General features: G+C 41.2%; 1 protein-coding gene across 2 annotated transcripts in view; it reads right to left on the bottom strand.

The window, feature by feature from the left end:
- GLS (glutaminase) overlaps positions 1-10,932 on the bottom strand; it is a gene marked incomplete at its 5' end in the record, with an annotated part of 80,976 nt that extends 70,044 nt beyond the window's left edge. For both annotated transcript variants that reach the window (XM_080799519.1, XM_080799520.1), the window contains one exon: positions 10,526-10,932. In XM_080799519.1, the coding sequence (XP_080655645.1) occupies positions 10,526-10,932 (407 nt within the window). The remainder of the gene's footprint in view (positions 1-10,525) is intronic.
- Between the last annotated feature and the right edge of the window lie 6,085 nt (positions 10,933-17,017).

The raw sequence follows: 17,017 nt of genomic DNA on the forward strand, positions 1-17,017 counted from the left end.
TGATCAATCAAATCAGTTACCCAATACCAAAGGACAATTTAAGCTCCTCAGTCTGGTATTCAGTTCTCCATATTTGGCTTTGTACTATCTATTCCTAAACTTATCATTTTAATTAGTTAGACTCACCAACCTGCAAATAAATCCTGCTACTGTGCCTTTAATTTTTTTATCTATATAAGCCTTCTGTTTATAACCTTCCTTTTCCTAATCCTTTAAGGCATCAATGATCATTTCAATCATTTGAGAGGGCCTTCCCCAACCAGATATTCTATACTCTTTTTAGCATGCACTGGGCTGCATCACTAAGTTTTGTACTTCTCTAATACAGCCTATTGTATGCTAAGCATTGGGAATATAAAGATGAATAAAGTAAAGATGCTCTATAGGATAGCCAAGACTACAGCAATGGGGCAAGTACTGGGACAGAAGTGTAAGAAAAGTATTGGCAAGTACAAAGTAAGCATTCAATTTTGCCTTGATGGGTGGGGGAAATCAAGTGAATATAATTTGTAATTAGGAACAATACTGTAAACTCTCCGTCATCAGTTCAAAATTTTATTAATTAAAAAACTCTAGTATCAAATGAAAGGAGGAAAATGAAAGCAAGCCTTTACTAAGGACAGCAAAATGAGAAGAAAAAAAACTGAAATCAACTATATTGTCCTCTTTTGTTAAATAACATTTCACATTATCTGACTTCTCTAAACTATAAACCGTTAAGACTGGTGTATTACCTTCCTTAATTTGTGTGTGTGTGTGTGTGTTTAGGTCAACTCCATGTAACTCAAATGCATAGTATAGTATGGTAAACCTATCAGATAATTAGAAACTTTTCCCCCCAACTAGATTAAAAGAAAAAAAGGTCCAGGGCACCTGCATGGCTCAGTTGTTGGCATCTGCCTTCGGCTGGGGTCATGATCCCAGGGTCCTGGGATCGAGCCCCACATCACCCCTCATCGTGCTCCCTACTTGGCAGGAGGTCTCCTCCCTCACTCACTCCCCCTGCTTAGAGTCAGTCCCTCTCTTGCTGTCTGACACTCTGTCAAACAGAGTGTCAAGTAGGATCTCCTACTATCTTAAAACCCTATGTGCTAAAGTAAGGTTTACAGATAAAGACTCTGATCTCAGAGCCCAGCACCATGTCTACTGTCACACAGTTCTTAAGCGGCTGGACCAGAATTAGTCGTGGAAAGCTGGCCTTTGGTTTCTAGTCCCAGATACTTCCCGGCACAGCACACCAACCGTGCTCAGTTGTGAGCCGTGCACTTCAGAAGGACACCTGGAGCTCACTCAGAATCATGAAAGGTAAGACTCCTTACACACTGAGCAATTTCTTTTTTTTTTTTTTTTTAAGATTTTATTTATTTATTTGACAGAGAGAGAGAGAGAGAGAGATGACAAGTAGGCAGAGAGGCAGGCAGAGAGGGGGAAGCAGGCTCCCCGCTGAGCAGAGAGCCCGATGTGGGGCTCGATCCCAGGACCCTGAGACCATGACCTGAGCCGAAGGCAGAGGCTTTAACCCAATGAGCCACCCAGGCGCCCCCACACTGAACAATTTCTAACCAAAATGTTAATGGAATTACCTATGTTAGATAACTAAACTGTTGTTCAACCTTGTTAAAACTGTGTCCTATACAAAGCGAGGATCAGACTGTATTAAATTAGGGCTGCTATTCTGATTGGACTTTACTGAAAATTACCAAGAGAGTGCCAGAGTGAGAAGCACCAAAGCCATAAATCTTTATGTGAGAAGTGGCCAGGCTCTCCATACCAGTTGATGGCAATTTGTCCACATGTACAACTTTAGAAGTCTAACCCGGGGTACAGTCTGCTGGTCTCTGAGAGGAGGACAAGGACCCGGGCAGGTCAAGGCCCTGATATTCAACTCTGTGACTCCTTCCAACCACCTATTCCCTCAGTCAAGTATCCTTTAATAAATCACTCCAGATGTAAAAATACAGATATTATGTGAATTGTTATTGTAACCACTTTAATACCATTCTAGAAATGATGTCTTTGAAATAATTAAAATATGTAAATAGAAGTTAATGTAAGGCAGACTTCAGAGGTACAAAAAAAAACCCAGCTCTGAAATGGAAGGTACAACATTCTAAGGGAATTAACTTGAGTCAAGGAAGTATTCAGGCAGAGATAAGTAACAATTTTCAGAGAGTATAAAAGAAGAGGAAAAAACATCAGCTGGTGAGATGGTTTGTTTTCTTTTTTTTTTTTTTAAAGATTTTATTTTTTATTTATTCATGGAGGGCGGGGGGAGGGACAAGGAGAGGGAGAAAAAGACTCCCTACTTAACAGGGATCCCAGAACCCTGGGATCATGACCTGACTTAGCCAAAGGCAGATGCTTAAATGACTGAGCTACGAGGTGCCCCAGGATATGGGTTTTTAAGGTCTTTTCCAATCCTGTACCTAAAAAAGTAATCAATTCAGTACAGTATTTTATTAATCTACTAGCAGATGAAAAAAACAAAGTCCTGATATTGTAGGAACTTTAGTCATTTAGTTAGGCCATTTTATGTGGTTGACTTATAAAATATGTAAAATGAGGTGGAATTAAATGTTTTTAAAGTCACTTTCAATTCTAATTCTCAGTTTTTGAGCTGCTAAAATAGATGTCTTCCTAAATTCCTACACTAAAGACTATAAATTTTACTCACTCAGAAGATACAGACACACACACACACAGGATCTATGTTCACATATTTTATACAAAAAGTCTAATTATTTGAATGCTTTTTAAAAAGAGAGAGCACTTATGTCACTGAACTGTAAACTTAAAAATGGTTAAGATAAAAGATTTTTACATTATGTGTATTTTACTGGAGAAAATTCTTTTAAAAGTTAAAGCAAATTAGACATGGAAGGTGAGAGTAAGAGAAAATAGGCAAAGTGGAGACATGAAGAATAGGAACAAGATGTAGCAACTGAGGATATAAAAATCCACAAAGGAACAAATCATTCAAAGTACAACTAGTCAGAATATGAGAATATACATTATACAACTAAATACAGTTTAATGTTGGGGCCACCAACAGCAAACTATAGCAGCGCCCCCTGTTTTTGTACCTAAAGTTTTATTGCAAGACAGACATGCCTATTCATTTACCTGTTGTCCATGACAGCTTTGCTGGTAACTGCTAATCTGAATAGTATTAACATAGACCAGATAGCATGCAAAGACAAAAATACATCCTACTTGGCCCTTCTGAAAAAAAGTTTGCCGACACATGCCTACCCTAAGTTGGAACAAGAAATATTAAACTCTATTCCTTATAACTTTTTACTGTAGCAAAAAATATGCAACATTTTCTAAAGAGACCTACACCGAGAATAGTTTAGGAATAAAAAAGCTTCATGTTTGCAAATAGTGAATACAACTGGATAATGCTGATAAGAACTGTACAAAGACTCACAATCTTTTTTAACTTTTTAATGTAATGTAGGTACTTCCTGTTATATGTACCAGAAACAGGATATTAGGTTAGCAGACTAAGACAGCAAAGTAGAGATTCACAATTTTAAAATTTAACAGATGTGGTTCTTCTAGTTATAGAAGTTATATATGCAGTTGACCTTTGAACAACATAGGTTTGAACTATGTGGGTCCACTTATATGTGGATTTTTCCAATAAATACAGTACAGTACTGCAAATGCATTTTCTTTTCCTTATGGTTTTAGAAACATTCTTTTCTCTTGCTTACTTTATTATAAGAATATAGCACATAATACATAAAACATAATAAAATATGTATTAATTGACTGTTCATGTTATTAGTAAGGCTTCCAGTCAACAGTAGGCTATTAGTAGTTACATTTTTGGGGAAGTCAGGAGATTTTTGACTGTGAGGGGAGGCTGGCACCCCTAACCTCTACATTATTCAAGGGTCAACTGTACTCATAATGAGAAATCTTAGTAACTCAAAGAGGCAGGAAAAACAATGTCCATTTTCACAAACTACAACTGCTGATATCATTTCAGTTTATTTTCCTCAGATACGTTTTCTAAGCTTTTTTTTTTTTTAAAGCTTAAGGATCACTTAAGAGCATACTGCACAGAAAATTTTGTATTCTAACTTCAGGCGGATCATTGTCTTATACCCCCAAAAGTATGTGTATACATCTTAAATGACCGAATAAGAAACTTTCATATGGATGTAGCATCATTTACTTAACCATTCCACTAATGTTAAACATAAGTTTTTCTCCACTCTTCTCTAGTATGCATAATACTGTTCCAGAAGTATTAGTGAATAAATCTTTCTACAACTCAGCCTAGGTGCCTAAAAATGTATGACTATATTTAAAGTTTCATACAGTTTAAAAACTGTTCTTAAAAAGTCTGTATTCCTAAGAACTCTCACTGAGAATCTTAAGTGCCCATGTCACTCAGAATACCCTCAGGAAAGTAACAATTTAAAAATCTTTTTTAGGGGCACATGGGTGGCTCAGTTGGTTAAGTATCTGCCTTTGGCTCAGGTCATGATCCCAGAGTCCTGGGATTGAGCCCAGCATCAGGCTCTCTGCTCAGCAGGGACTCTGCTTCTCCCTCTCCCTCTGCTCCAACCCCAGCTTATGCGCGCGCGCTCTCTCTCTCTCTCTCAAATAAATAAAATCTTTTTTAGGGGCACCTGTGTGCACACTTTTAAGTGTTTCAGCTCTTGGCTTCTGCTCAGGTCCTGATGTCAGGGTCATTAGATGGAGCCCCATGAGGAGCCACGTTGGAATCTGCACTCGGCGCAGAATCAGCTTGAGACTCTATCTTCCCCTCCTTCTGCCCCTCCCCTCTAAAATAAATAAATCTTAAAAAATCTTTAGAAGTCTATAAAGGAAATTAGGAGGCAAAAATATATATGCAAATCCTGAAAGTTATCAATTTACTGTCCATTATGTAATATCAATAGTTCCATGTTAAATTACTGCTTTCACTACAAATGTCTCTTTAGAACTCAGTAAGCAATGTTACATACCAACCAGAGAATACTTCCCAAAGGAAACCAAGACAACACATTAACATACTCATACCACATTGTAGGTGGCCAGAAAAATTACCAAGTACAATAATTCGTCGCATGCACCCTGTCTCATAACCAAAGCAGTTTTATACCTGAGCAGATACAAGGATAAAATCTTAGTGTCTACCTAAAAGCTATTTAACTCACTTAGAGATATCAACAATTAATAACAATTTTTACAAATATATCTGTTCACTCAGCTTTCTTAAGCATTCCTCTTACTAGCAAATAACTTAAAAGGTGAAAAGGCCAAGAGGCAACTCCTTGATTTATACAGGATTTAAAGACTGAGCTGCTCAAAGAATGCAAAACCTACAATCAGACTTTCAGTTTCTATAGCTATAATTTTTCTTCACTTCATAATCACAAGGAAGTAATATATCTTTTTACTTATTTCAAATAACTTTTTGAAACTCAAATCCACAAATGTATTCAACAAAGTTCTCTTCAAAATGACATTTAGCTTTTTCAGATTAAAATAGTGCCCCTCCCACCCGTTACTTTTCCCTACCTACGCTTCAAAAAAAAACCTTAATTCAATTTGGTAGTCATTTCCTGAGTTAGCTGATTTTGAGTAGGCAGGCTTCTTTGTAAACAGTAAAGCCTGAAAAGAAGCTAAAACTCAAAGACACTAAAGTTCAAGATCTAATTCACGCTCTTTCAGTGAACTTCATCTAAAAATTAATAAGCATGTAGTTTGTTAATTACAGATCACCACAGATATATTCATGACTCAATAAATGTATGTGGTTTAATATAAACATTAGACAGCAAATAATGTTATGATGTACGTTACAACTGGCCATTAAAAGTAAACTAAAACTCACTGAAAACTGTAATTTAAAAAAAAATTTTAATAGAAGAAACCACAAATAAAATCAGAGGGGTTCACTGAAAGCTCCCAATTAAATATACTTTCAATCTCAATTTTAATGAATTATATATATGTTCACTTTTACGAATGAAAAGCAAACACATTATTAAAGGATGACAGAATTTGTCACCTGCTTCAGAGAGGTTCTTTCACTTTGAAACGATCTATATCTGCCAAATACCATCTCAGTATCAGTACCGTGTAGAGACCCAATTCAATGTTTGCTGAAATGCCTAGGCATTTAATCTTACTCCTGGATTTAATTCTTATAGCATATGATTCAATGATTCTTTGACCCTCACTTTCCATTTAATAAATATTAACTACCAAACTAAGTCACACAATCTGAAGCTACGGTGCTATGGGGAAGAGAGGCCATGGGAGCCTTGATCCCAGGATCCCAAGATCATGACCTGAGCCGAAGACAGACAGACAACCAAGTCACCCAAGTGCCCCTTAATATATTTTTAACTCTGCATATTTAAGATGCATTTTTAAAGGCCATGACTTCATGCAGATGAGCAAACATTCAATTACTAACTGCATCATGGGTATGCAGTTTTTGACAGATACTACCAAACCACCCTCCAAAATAGCTGAACTAATTTATACTTCCACTAGCAATGTAAGAGTTCCTACTCCCCTCACCATCTACATCACTTGATTTAATTTAACATCTGCCCATCTGATAGGGTAAAAATGATCTCATCGTTTTGATGGAATACTGTTTCCTGTATTGTCAGTATTGTACCCTGAATGAATTACCTACTTACTAAAGAGCATACATGTGCTGATATTTTCCCAGCCTAGTCCTTTTGTTATATCTTTTTCCTTTCTAATTAAACAATAAAATGTCCAAACAGAAGGTAACAAAAATGTCCCTCATCCCCACCCTGCTAGCCCTTTGTCACTCTTTACTCTTTACTAAGATAGGATACCCATTTCCGAGCTTTACAGAAATGAAGCATGGCATGCTTAATGGAGAACAGTATGATAAAATGTCCATGATGGGCAAGCATGTGGCCTTAAGGTTGATCAAGAATACTGAATGCTCCAGCATGGTTTGTGATTTTGATATAATGCTCACTCCAGTCTACTGGTATTCTGGAAGGAGAGTGGTAGTTTGAAATTAAAACTCTATAGTTCATCTCAGAACAGTATGCAAAATAGATTGAAATGGGACAGAAGAATGAATATGGGGGCACAGAATTTAAATTTGGGTCATCAAACATGTGGAGATACATGTAAGAAAAGAGTTTGGGTGAGAGATGAAATATTACCATGAGAGTCAAAGCTGAGAGAAGGCACATGTTGAGAAGACAGACAAGTGGGAAAGAAGCAAATGCTTTAGCCTCAGGGTTTACTCAGTGAGCAAACCCAAAAAAAAGCCAGGAAAGCAAAGAGAACAATTCAAAAAATGAAGAGAGCCAAGCCAAGTGGTTTTCAAAATGATGAAATGATAGCAACAAAAATTAGGTGTAATACAGTCAAAACTGAGTGACAATCATTACATTTTCTCTAAGATACGTAAGATAGAAGTAAAATCTTAAGCTACATCAGGAATCTAAACCAGACTGAAGCTGGTTGAAGGAGATGGCATAGTCTAGGATGACACTGGTTCAAAGAATCTGACTACGGAAAAAAAGATAAGTAGGTTAACGTGCTTATATCCCACCTCTTTCCAGAAAATAATACGGTAAAGTTAATAAAATATAGTAAGACCAAGTAAAGTAGGAACAAGAAATATCTCAGCCGTGTTAATTAATAAAAGTTGTGTGGTTATTCAGTTCACTCTGAGCTTACTGAGTATACAAGCTAAAAAGATAAACAGTGCAAATCAAGTAGTTTTATGTAAGTACAATAATTTCTCAAGAGAAATTTTTTCTGGAAATTAAAAAACCAAAAGAAATTTCTCATATGTGAGCCTAAAATTCAAAGGTCAATGTCCTTGTCATGTTTTACAATAAATGAAGCAATTTCTTGTTTAATAAAGATTTATGTAGTATTTAACACATTTCAAATATTGTCCTAAGCCTTTTACAAAACGTCAACTCATTTAATTTTCACATGGCTATTTCCTTTAATAATCCTCCATAAAACCTGGCAGAGTCCTGAGTGCTGCTGGCATTCCAGATCGCTGGCTGACTGAGGGATGAACTGTGCTTTGGAAGCTGAGCATTAGAAAGGATAACAGGATCAATGGGAGGCTTACCTCCAGAATGAGAGAAATGTTTATCACACAAAGGCAAAATCGAAGGCGTCAAAGGAGGAAAGCTACATTTGGAAACCAGAGCATTCAGGAAATCGAATCTTTCATAAGATTTAAAAATTTTTTGGCAATCTTGAGACCAGTGCTCTTCAACTTTATACGTGGATTGGAGGCAGCTGGGGTTCACTCTTTAAATCCTTGACTGGAAGCTCTCAGGATTATCATATACTTGGATTGTTCCCGAGCCAGTCTAGCTATTACTCCAAACTTTGGTGGCAGAAAAATAAACTCCTTTATACTAAGGTAAACAAGGTTACCTTACTGGTCATTCAAACTCCCAGGGCATCTGAGCAAATATTCTTTTTTTTTTTTTTTTTTAAGATTTTATTTATTTATTAGATAGAGAGAGATCACAAGTACGCAGAGAGGCAGGCAGAGAGAGAGGAGGAAGCAGGCTCCCTGCTGAGCAGAGAGCCCGATGCGGGGCTCGATCCCAGGACCCTGAGATCATGACCTGAGCTGAAGGCAGAGGCTTAACCCACTGAGCCACCCAGGCACCCCCTGAGCAAATATTCTTAAAGGATTCCCTCTCTAGATCAGTTTTCTTTGATGGTTAGGATATAGTACACGACAATTTTTATGCATCATTGTCAGTAAGAATCAGCCAAAGTGTTTGAAAGTTATTGCTAAGAGATCATCTCTCATTCAGAAGACAATGAAGCTAGAAACTTCTGGGAAACGTGTGAATCACAAAAGGAGCTCAACTTCCTATCTGACAAAAAGGGAAAAAAAGAGGGACACTAAAGCCACTGAAGAGACACAGACTGGAAGACATTTTCAGTAGAAAGCTGCTCCCATTCTACAGCCTTAAGAACAACTTTTAAATGCTGGCAATTGCATTTTGCAATTCCGTAACTCTGGGCTCAGGTATTTAAACGAGTTCCAAGCCTGGTAAACCAGATGATAAGGTACAAGAGAGCTCCACATGAGATTAAGCACACGTTCTCTTCCCTAAAAAACATGAGAGGTCAGAATTTAACAGAAGTCTAGCTTTCTGGACCTTGAAGGGATTTAAATCATCTAAGATGTTAAATGACCTGCCTATGGTCCTACGGCTACTTTGCGGCACAAAATCATTATCACAGAATACCACAAATTTTCCCCATCACGAAATGTATGTTTTTTTTGTTTTGTTTTGTTTTTTTAAGTGACATTTTTCAGTCTGGGAAAACTTTAGCTTGGAATGTTTTAGGAAGGTGCCAACTTCAATTACAGGAAACATTAGGCCGGCCTGAGACTGAAAATACAAAAATCAAACGGCACTTTCAGTTTGACTAAAGGTGATCTGAGGCTGGAGACAACGTGTAACGTTAAGTCACAGGGAGGCAAAAGAGGTCGCCTAGTGTCAGGGCAGTGTCAGCCAAACAGTCAAGTATAAGGAAAGCGTATAGATGTATTTTCACTCACATGGAAAACAAAGTTTGGGTCCGTTTATATCACACAAACTATCCAAGAAACTGCTTCCCATATTGTGTAGGAAAAACCCACTGCGTTTTGGGTCGGAACTGCTGTGCGGCACAGATGACAACCTTCTATCGCTAAGCCACGAAGGCTACACGCTCGGATTTTTCAGTGTTTTACCAGTCACACTTCATCTCGGCTATTCTGATTTTTATTTTTTAAAATTCACCCACTTTACGAGAGACAGCGGACAGGCCAAGGCTGGTCCCAGGGCAAACAGGTAGTCTCCTCCCGCGCGCCCCATCTCGGCCACATGACTCTCCTCCCAATCTCGCTTCGAAAACACGATTTCCGGCGCCCCAGATGGCTGCACTGCGCGCCGGGAGGAGCCGCTCCAGAAAGGTTACGAACGTTCTGCCACGCGAGGCTCCTAAGGAGACCGTGGCAGCGAGCGAACGGGGGCGGCTCAGGGAAGAAACCCGAGCCGGGGAGCGACGAGTCAGGAGCCGGGAAGGCACCGGGCGGGCTCCACACCGACTCCCGAATGTCACTCGGCGGCGCCGTTCGTGCGGCATCACCCACGAGAGCTGGGCCGGCGCCAGGTGCTGCAGCCGGGGGCCGGCGAGCGGGGCACGCGGCGCGCACAGGCGGCCGCGGCTCCCGGGCGGGGGGGGGGGGGCGGGGAGGGGACCAGGCCGCCCCCCCTCCCACCCGCGGCTCCTCCCGGGCGGCCCGCGCCGGGGGCGGGGAAGGGAAGTGGGGGCCTCGCGGAGGGGCGCCGGCAGGGAAGGCGCGGGCGGGGCCGGACCTAATCACATGGCGCAGCCTGCGCAGGCCGCCGGCATCTCTTTCTTTCTCTTTCTCGAACCTCCGCTCCCATCCCGCCCCACCGCGGGCCCCTCCCGGGCCCCACGCAGGGGGAGGCCGCCTCCGCCCGGCGGAGACACTCACTTTTCGCCCGAGGCCACCAGCTCCTTGCCCTCACTGTTGCCGAACGCGTCCGTCTCCCCGGGGCCGTCCTTGGGGCCGGGAGCCGAAGGGGCCGCGGGCGGCGCCGCCCCGGGCTGCTGCTGCTGCGGCGGCGGCGGCGGCTGCGGGCCCCCCTTGCCCAGCTCCTGCAGGATCTCCGAGGGGGAGCTAGACAGTCCCCGCGCGAGGGGCCCCGCCGGCCGGCCGCCCCCGCCCCACCACGGGTGGAGACGCGCGGCGGCCGCTGGGCCGGCGGCCCCCTGTCCCCCGCCTCGGGGACGCCGGCACTGCGTGGCGAGGGGCTGCGCCCGCCTCAGAGCCGCGCAAGGGGCGGCGGGAGGCCGCAGGAGCAGGTCCCGCAGCATCGCCGAGCCCCGCAGGCGCATCATGCCGCCGGCTCTGTCAGCACCCGCTCGGCGGGGAGGATGCTCGGGGAGTGGGCGGCCGCTGTCCTCCGGAACGCGGTCTCGGGTGGGACGCCGAGAGGGCGACAGAGGACAGGAGCGGCGCCGTGGGTGTGGTTTCGGTTCCGGCTCTCGCAGCTTCTGCGGCTCCTGCGAGGCTGCGGGTTACTGCTCCTCCTCACACGGCCGAGGGCTCCGCACTGAGGCTGAGGCGCAGGGGAGGGCCGGAGACATTCCGCGCTCACCCTCGTGGGGGCGGGAGGACACGGGCGTCCGTCCCCCTCTCCCCGCTCCGATTGGCTCGTCCCCTCGACCTCTCTCCTGATTGGTCACTGGAGCAGTCAAATTTCTCTCGGCGCCGGGTGCGCGCTGAGTCGGGGCGGGGGCGGGGGCACGGGCGGAGGGGGTGGCTGGGGAGGGGAGTCGGACTGACGTGCGAGGCGTGGGAGCCAGGCGGGGCTCCAGCTCAGTCCCTTCCTCGCGCTTTCCGGCCGCGAGGCTGCGCTCGTGGGGACCCGGGGACCCAGGGACCCAGGGGTCTCGGCGTTTACGAAGCGGATTGGTTCCCGGACTCGGGGGCTTCGAACCCGCGGTGGAGACCGACGGGCAAGCCGAGGGGCGGGCAGCCGGCCGGGTGGGCCGCGGGAGCTCGGCTGGTCCAGGCTTGCGTCGGCCCGGCCGTCCGGAGAGGGCGTGAGGCGACACCTCCGGTGGCCGCGGTCCAGGGAAGGCAGCCCCAGACGAACGTCGTCTCCCTCCCAAATGTTACATTTACTTGAAACTTTCCATGGTTGGCCACTACCCAGATGCGAAGTGTTTTGGAAAAAATGAGCAAAAGCCTTTCAGCTATGCGACTTAGCCGCTGGGAGGGCTGGCGCCCGGGCGAGGGCGGGGAGGGGGAGGAATTCCAGAGCACGACTGCTTTCCTTTGAAACAATTATTTTTTTAATGTACGCTGGTCTCCCCCAAATGTTTCTGGACAGCAGGGATTCCCCGAACATTAGTTTGCTGGAAAGCAAAATTGTGGATACTTCTCTCTTTTAAAAGCGGCTGCATCATTTTAAAGTAGGAGCCTCCGAATACGGATGCCTCAAATCGCTTCGGCTTCGTATCCCTCCACCCATTTATCCTTTTGGACCTGTGCGGAAAGAGCCAGGGATGGGTAAACTCCGGGTTTTTCTCTGAGCCCACCTATGCCCTGGAAATGCGTAGACCCACGAAGGTCAATGGGGTGATCTTTAAGACACAGGAAGGGTGTGTGTTCGTCAGGGACATCATTAACGGATCACCAGGTTTAGTCATCTAATGAATCTTAAAATGTAGCACTAGATTAATAGGAAATCTGCTGTACCCAAAGGTTATGTGACCTTTGACATGTCAGGGTCTTGCCATATTTAAATTTTTTCTGGCTGCTCTTTAACCGGAAGAACCTAGAAAAAGCTACCATGTGTCAATCACTTAAGTGCCTTAAAAAAAAAAGTTAAAACACGGGCAAATTGTTTATAGGGCTTTTATTACTGCTTAAGGTTACCCGTCATTAAAATTTGAAGAGTCAAAGTAATAATAATACATTCAGGAAAAGGAACGTCGACTTTGGGAGGAAAGGTAGCAAACACCAGCCCTGCCTAACCTTTCCAGTCTGACTTACCAATGGCATGAACCTGAATACTGTATGGCCTCTTAGGTATGACTAGTTATCAGTTTTGACTGTCTCCTACATCCGAGCTATTGACAAATCCAGTTCTTATTTTCCTCCTGGTTTTTCACTTAGTTTCTCTAATTGCCCTATGAAAATTCTAATGTTTAAAGGTTTAAATACTTTATAGTATACTTAACAAATGTGGAAAACAAACCTAGTAATGGATTGTTGTCTAGAGTTTCTACTTTCAGGGATGAGCTGATAAAAATGGACACATATTACTCCTAACATTTAGAAGAACTTAAGAGTCTGATGAAATTTAATCGCTTTGCAAAAACCATGAGAAAGTTATAGACAGCAAATTAAAACTACTATAAATAAAATTAAAATGTGACTCATTCATACTCTCATTTGATTCCTTTATCTTAATGTTTTTTAATCAAAGACAACTGGGTAACCATGAATTGGAGTTAATTACTATTTCCATTAGATTAATTATTTGCCTAATAAGTTACATCAACATATAAAACAAAATCTATCCCTGTAAAAGCATTTTATACGCATACGATAGTCCACCAACATATCTACAAAAGAGAAAATGGGTGTCCAGATTAACAGGTGGCTGGATTGTCAGACCTACTCATAGACTTCCTCTTCGCTACTAGGTTAAGTGCAGCCATCCCACAGTTGGTTGTGGTCCCATAGCTATTGAGAAGGTAATGAACCATCCAAAGGAAAAGTTGGAATTTATGCGCTTTGTCTCTGTTCTAACTAGAAGAACAATTCCTGAGTTCCTGTGTTCCCTTTGAAGATTAAAAAAAAAAGCTAATGTTTCAAGATCATAATGTAAGCTATGTATAAATTCCAGATTTTGCCTTTCACAAGAACTAAAAGATTATTTGTTGACCTAAAGCTAAGTAGAAAATAATTTTCCTAACAGCTTAAAAGAATTGACTATGTTTTTTGTTTGTTTGTTTGAAATTCTTCTATTAAGAGAATAGAGTAAGATTCAGGAAACCTCTAAACAGCTTCTGCTACTACTTCCCTTTCTTCTGTTCTATTTCCTGCATTAATTGGCCAACTTCCTAGTCTTGCTGATAAACCCTGTCAAACATGACTTATTATTCCAAAGCTGAACTTAAGTCTGTATTAAAGTAGGTATTAGATCCTTCATCTATACAATGGGGATAATATTAACACCTTATCTCACAAGGTTGTGAGGACTAAATGAATCAATATATATATAAACCACTTGGAACAATACCAGTAGCATTTTATAAATGCTAGCTATAAATATTCCATGAGTGAATAAATTTTGTTTGTGCAGTGTGATTTCGTTGTCACATCTGTTATCACATCTAATGTCGAAACATTAGATGTTGTCTAATCTGTTTTGATTAGATAACATCTGTTGTCTAATCAAAAGCTAGATAAAGTTGTTTTAAACCATCTAGTCATAAAATATCATTTAAGAAGAAGTTAGCTCCACAAAATGAGATCATTTACTCCATTTTTAGAAAACAAACCAATAATTACCAAAGTATCTTAAAATAGAAATAGACTGCTCTAAAGACAGTAAGATTAAGCAAAGCTGGCTCAGTGCCCAAGGTACCAACTATTTACAAATAAATTTTAAAAAGTACTACAGGAAGAAATGCTAGATTAAAAAGAAAATGTATGTTTCATATATAATTAAGTCTAAAAATCTATTATTTGCTACCTATGTAAATCAAACATCTCTTCCTTGTGACATCACACAAAAATAGAAAGATTTTCATCAGGTTTGAAGAAACTACTTGAATGGTCTCATCCAAAATACTAACTACATGAAATTTTTTTGTGGGTCTCCTGATGGCTGGAACAGGAATCGGGTGGTAATGAGTTATCTTCCTTCATTTGGAGTGATACAGCAAAGATTTCAATTAGTTCAGTTTATAAAGTTAATATTGGTTATACTTAGATCACAATTATATGCATGTGTTCCCTAGATATTTATTGATTTTTCAAAGTAATTTTAATTCTTATTTTTTATAGTATAATAGAAAATATTAAGTTGGACTAAACCTCATCTCCATCTCAAAGATAAAAAAGTCTTGCTTGTATAATAAGCAAAAACCTAAAAAAAAAAAAGGGGGAGGATTTTATAAATATTCCAAAAGTCAATCAAAAGGATACCTTCTTGAGGATGAAAATAGCCTCCATGGTAAATCAAATTACTATTCCCAAATATTTTATGTCCCTTCCAGTGGGAAGACTTTACCTCCTCACCTTCTTGAATGGCAGGCTTGGCATTTTGCCTTAATTTTTGTTCAATGAAATATGAAAGAAAGTGATGAGTGCCACATTGACCAGGAATTTTAATAGTAATCACTTAGTTCTAATGTCTCTCTTTTCTTTGTATGACAAGAATGGCATGTCCCAAAGAGTGGATGCCCCTTCACCTGGGACCCAGAAGGATGAAATGAAATTGAAGATGACTGAAATTGACAAATAACATGAAGAGAAAGAAAACTTCCTGTAAGTAATTTCCATTTAGGGATTATTACCATAGAATAACTTAGGTCAACTGATGTATCATCCAACTTGAATTAAGATGAGTTGGCCACCATGAGAATATGGATTATAAAAAATATTTGAGAACTCTAAAAGATAATTAAAGAAAAGAAGCTTTATTATAATGTTGAAAGCTGTTTCTTTTCTCTAACAATATTATACATATGTATATGTATACATACATATAGATAATACAATATTATAATCCAATTTTTACTTTTTAATGATTCCTTTTAAACTTTATCAAATTTTGCCTAGTCAGTGATGGCTGATACAACTAGAAAGTAATATAGCTACTCTGTAAACATACTTAAAGAGTGCAATATCCTTGAAACCATATTAGGCTTTATGAAAGTTACGAGTGACTAATGTTTAACTGAAAACCTTATAAAAATTACTTGGTTCTTGGCTATCTCAAACATAAATATGGAAGGAATTCTTTTATTAATAAAATACAGATAAAGATATATCCTTCCTTCCTTTGAAGTTAAGCTATTTATCTTTGTAACATTCCTACTGGGGACAGGTGTCAGTTGCTAAATTTTATGGCTATGAAAGTTATAAGCTAATAAAGTCACTCAACTAATACAGTGGAGTTGGCAAAGACTCACTCTCCTTGCTTTCTATTCTTTTGAGCCTTTGGACAAATACCTAAAAGAGAAATGTTTATGGATACAAGACACCACAAAGCTCTTAAAAATCTTTGGGAATAATTTCCCCAGTGCAAGGCTCAGTAGATAACTTGAGTAAAACAGACTAGGTTATAATGCATTAGGGAAGGATGGGGCTCTAGTGAATTAGAATTGGAATGGTCTGTCTAAAGGGGAAGTAACTAATGTACTCTAGCTAGCTTTAGCTAAGTGGAATGCAGGCACCGTTAGCTAGACCTTTGTATTCTTTAAGATTATGCAGAAATATGATTTTTAAAAGTAAACAAAATCTTCTGATTTTTTTTTTTAAAGACTTTATTCATTTAACAGAGAAAGAGAGAGAGGGCACAAGCAGGGGGAGCCCTAGGCAGAGGGAAAAACAGGCTCCCCGCTGAGCAGAGAGCCCATCGCAGGGCCCGACACCAGAATCCTGGGATCATGAACCAAGCCACAGGCAGACGCTTAACTGACTGAGCCACCAGGCGCTGCAGCTGATCTCTTCCTTATGCTGAACTCTCTGCAGTTTCTCACCTGGCCTGGGTTCTGTCTGACCTCTGGATCTTTGAACTTGCTGTTTCCTCTGCCCAGAAGGCCTCCCTAACTCCTTACTCCCTTTAGGATCAGGATTGCTCTTGTTGATTTGTACACCAGGCCCCAGCACCTGGTGGTACTTGGAAGGTTCTCAAAACAAATGAGTGCATGATCTAAGGCAAATAGAACAACCATAACTCAAGACACAAGAGCAATATGTAGAGTGTGAAGAATTCTGTGAAGGAAAAGATGCCATCTGGTTTGTGGACTTAGATCAGCCTTCATGATGGGGGTGGGGGTGGGGGGGGGGTTGGGGGGTGTAACAGATGACATGGCCCTGAGGGGCGGGTGGGATTTCCACTTGGCCATGCAGGGAACAGCATTCTGGAGAAGGGAATAGCAGGAACAAAAGCAAAGAGATAGGAAAATTCTGGATAAGTCTAGAAAACTTTAAGCCACCAGTTTGCCTTCAGGTAAGATTTGTAAAAGGGAGTAACAGATAACAAGAACAGAGGTGCTGCTTTGCAGAATAAAGTCTTTGGTTTATAAAAGTAAGCGACTCATTCAATTTTTTTAACACTATACTAGTCAAACAAAACATCTGCAAGAATAACTTGGCCCATGGGCCACCGTGTTTCCAGCCCTGTCCTGAGCAATCAGATGATGATAGCAATGTAACTCTGTTTAAGCTTTATTC

Source organism: Martes martes, assembly GCF_963455335.1.
Source record: "Martes martes genome assembly, chromosome: 3".
In the NCBI taxonomy this organism is placed as follows: domain Eukaryota; kingdom Metazoa; phylum Chordata; class Mammalia; order Carnivora; family Mustelidae; genus Martes; species Martes martes.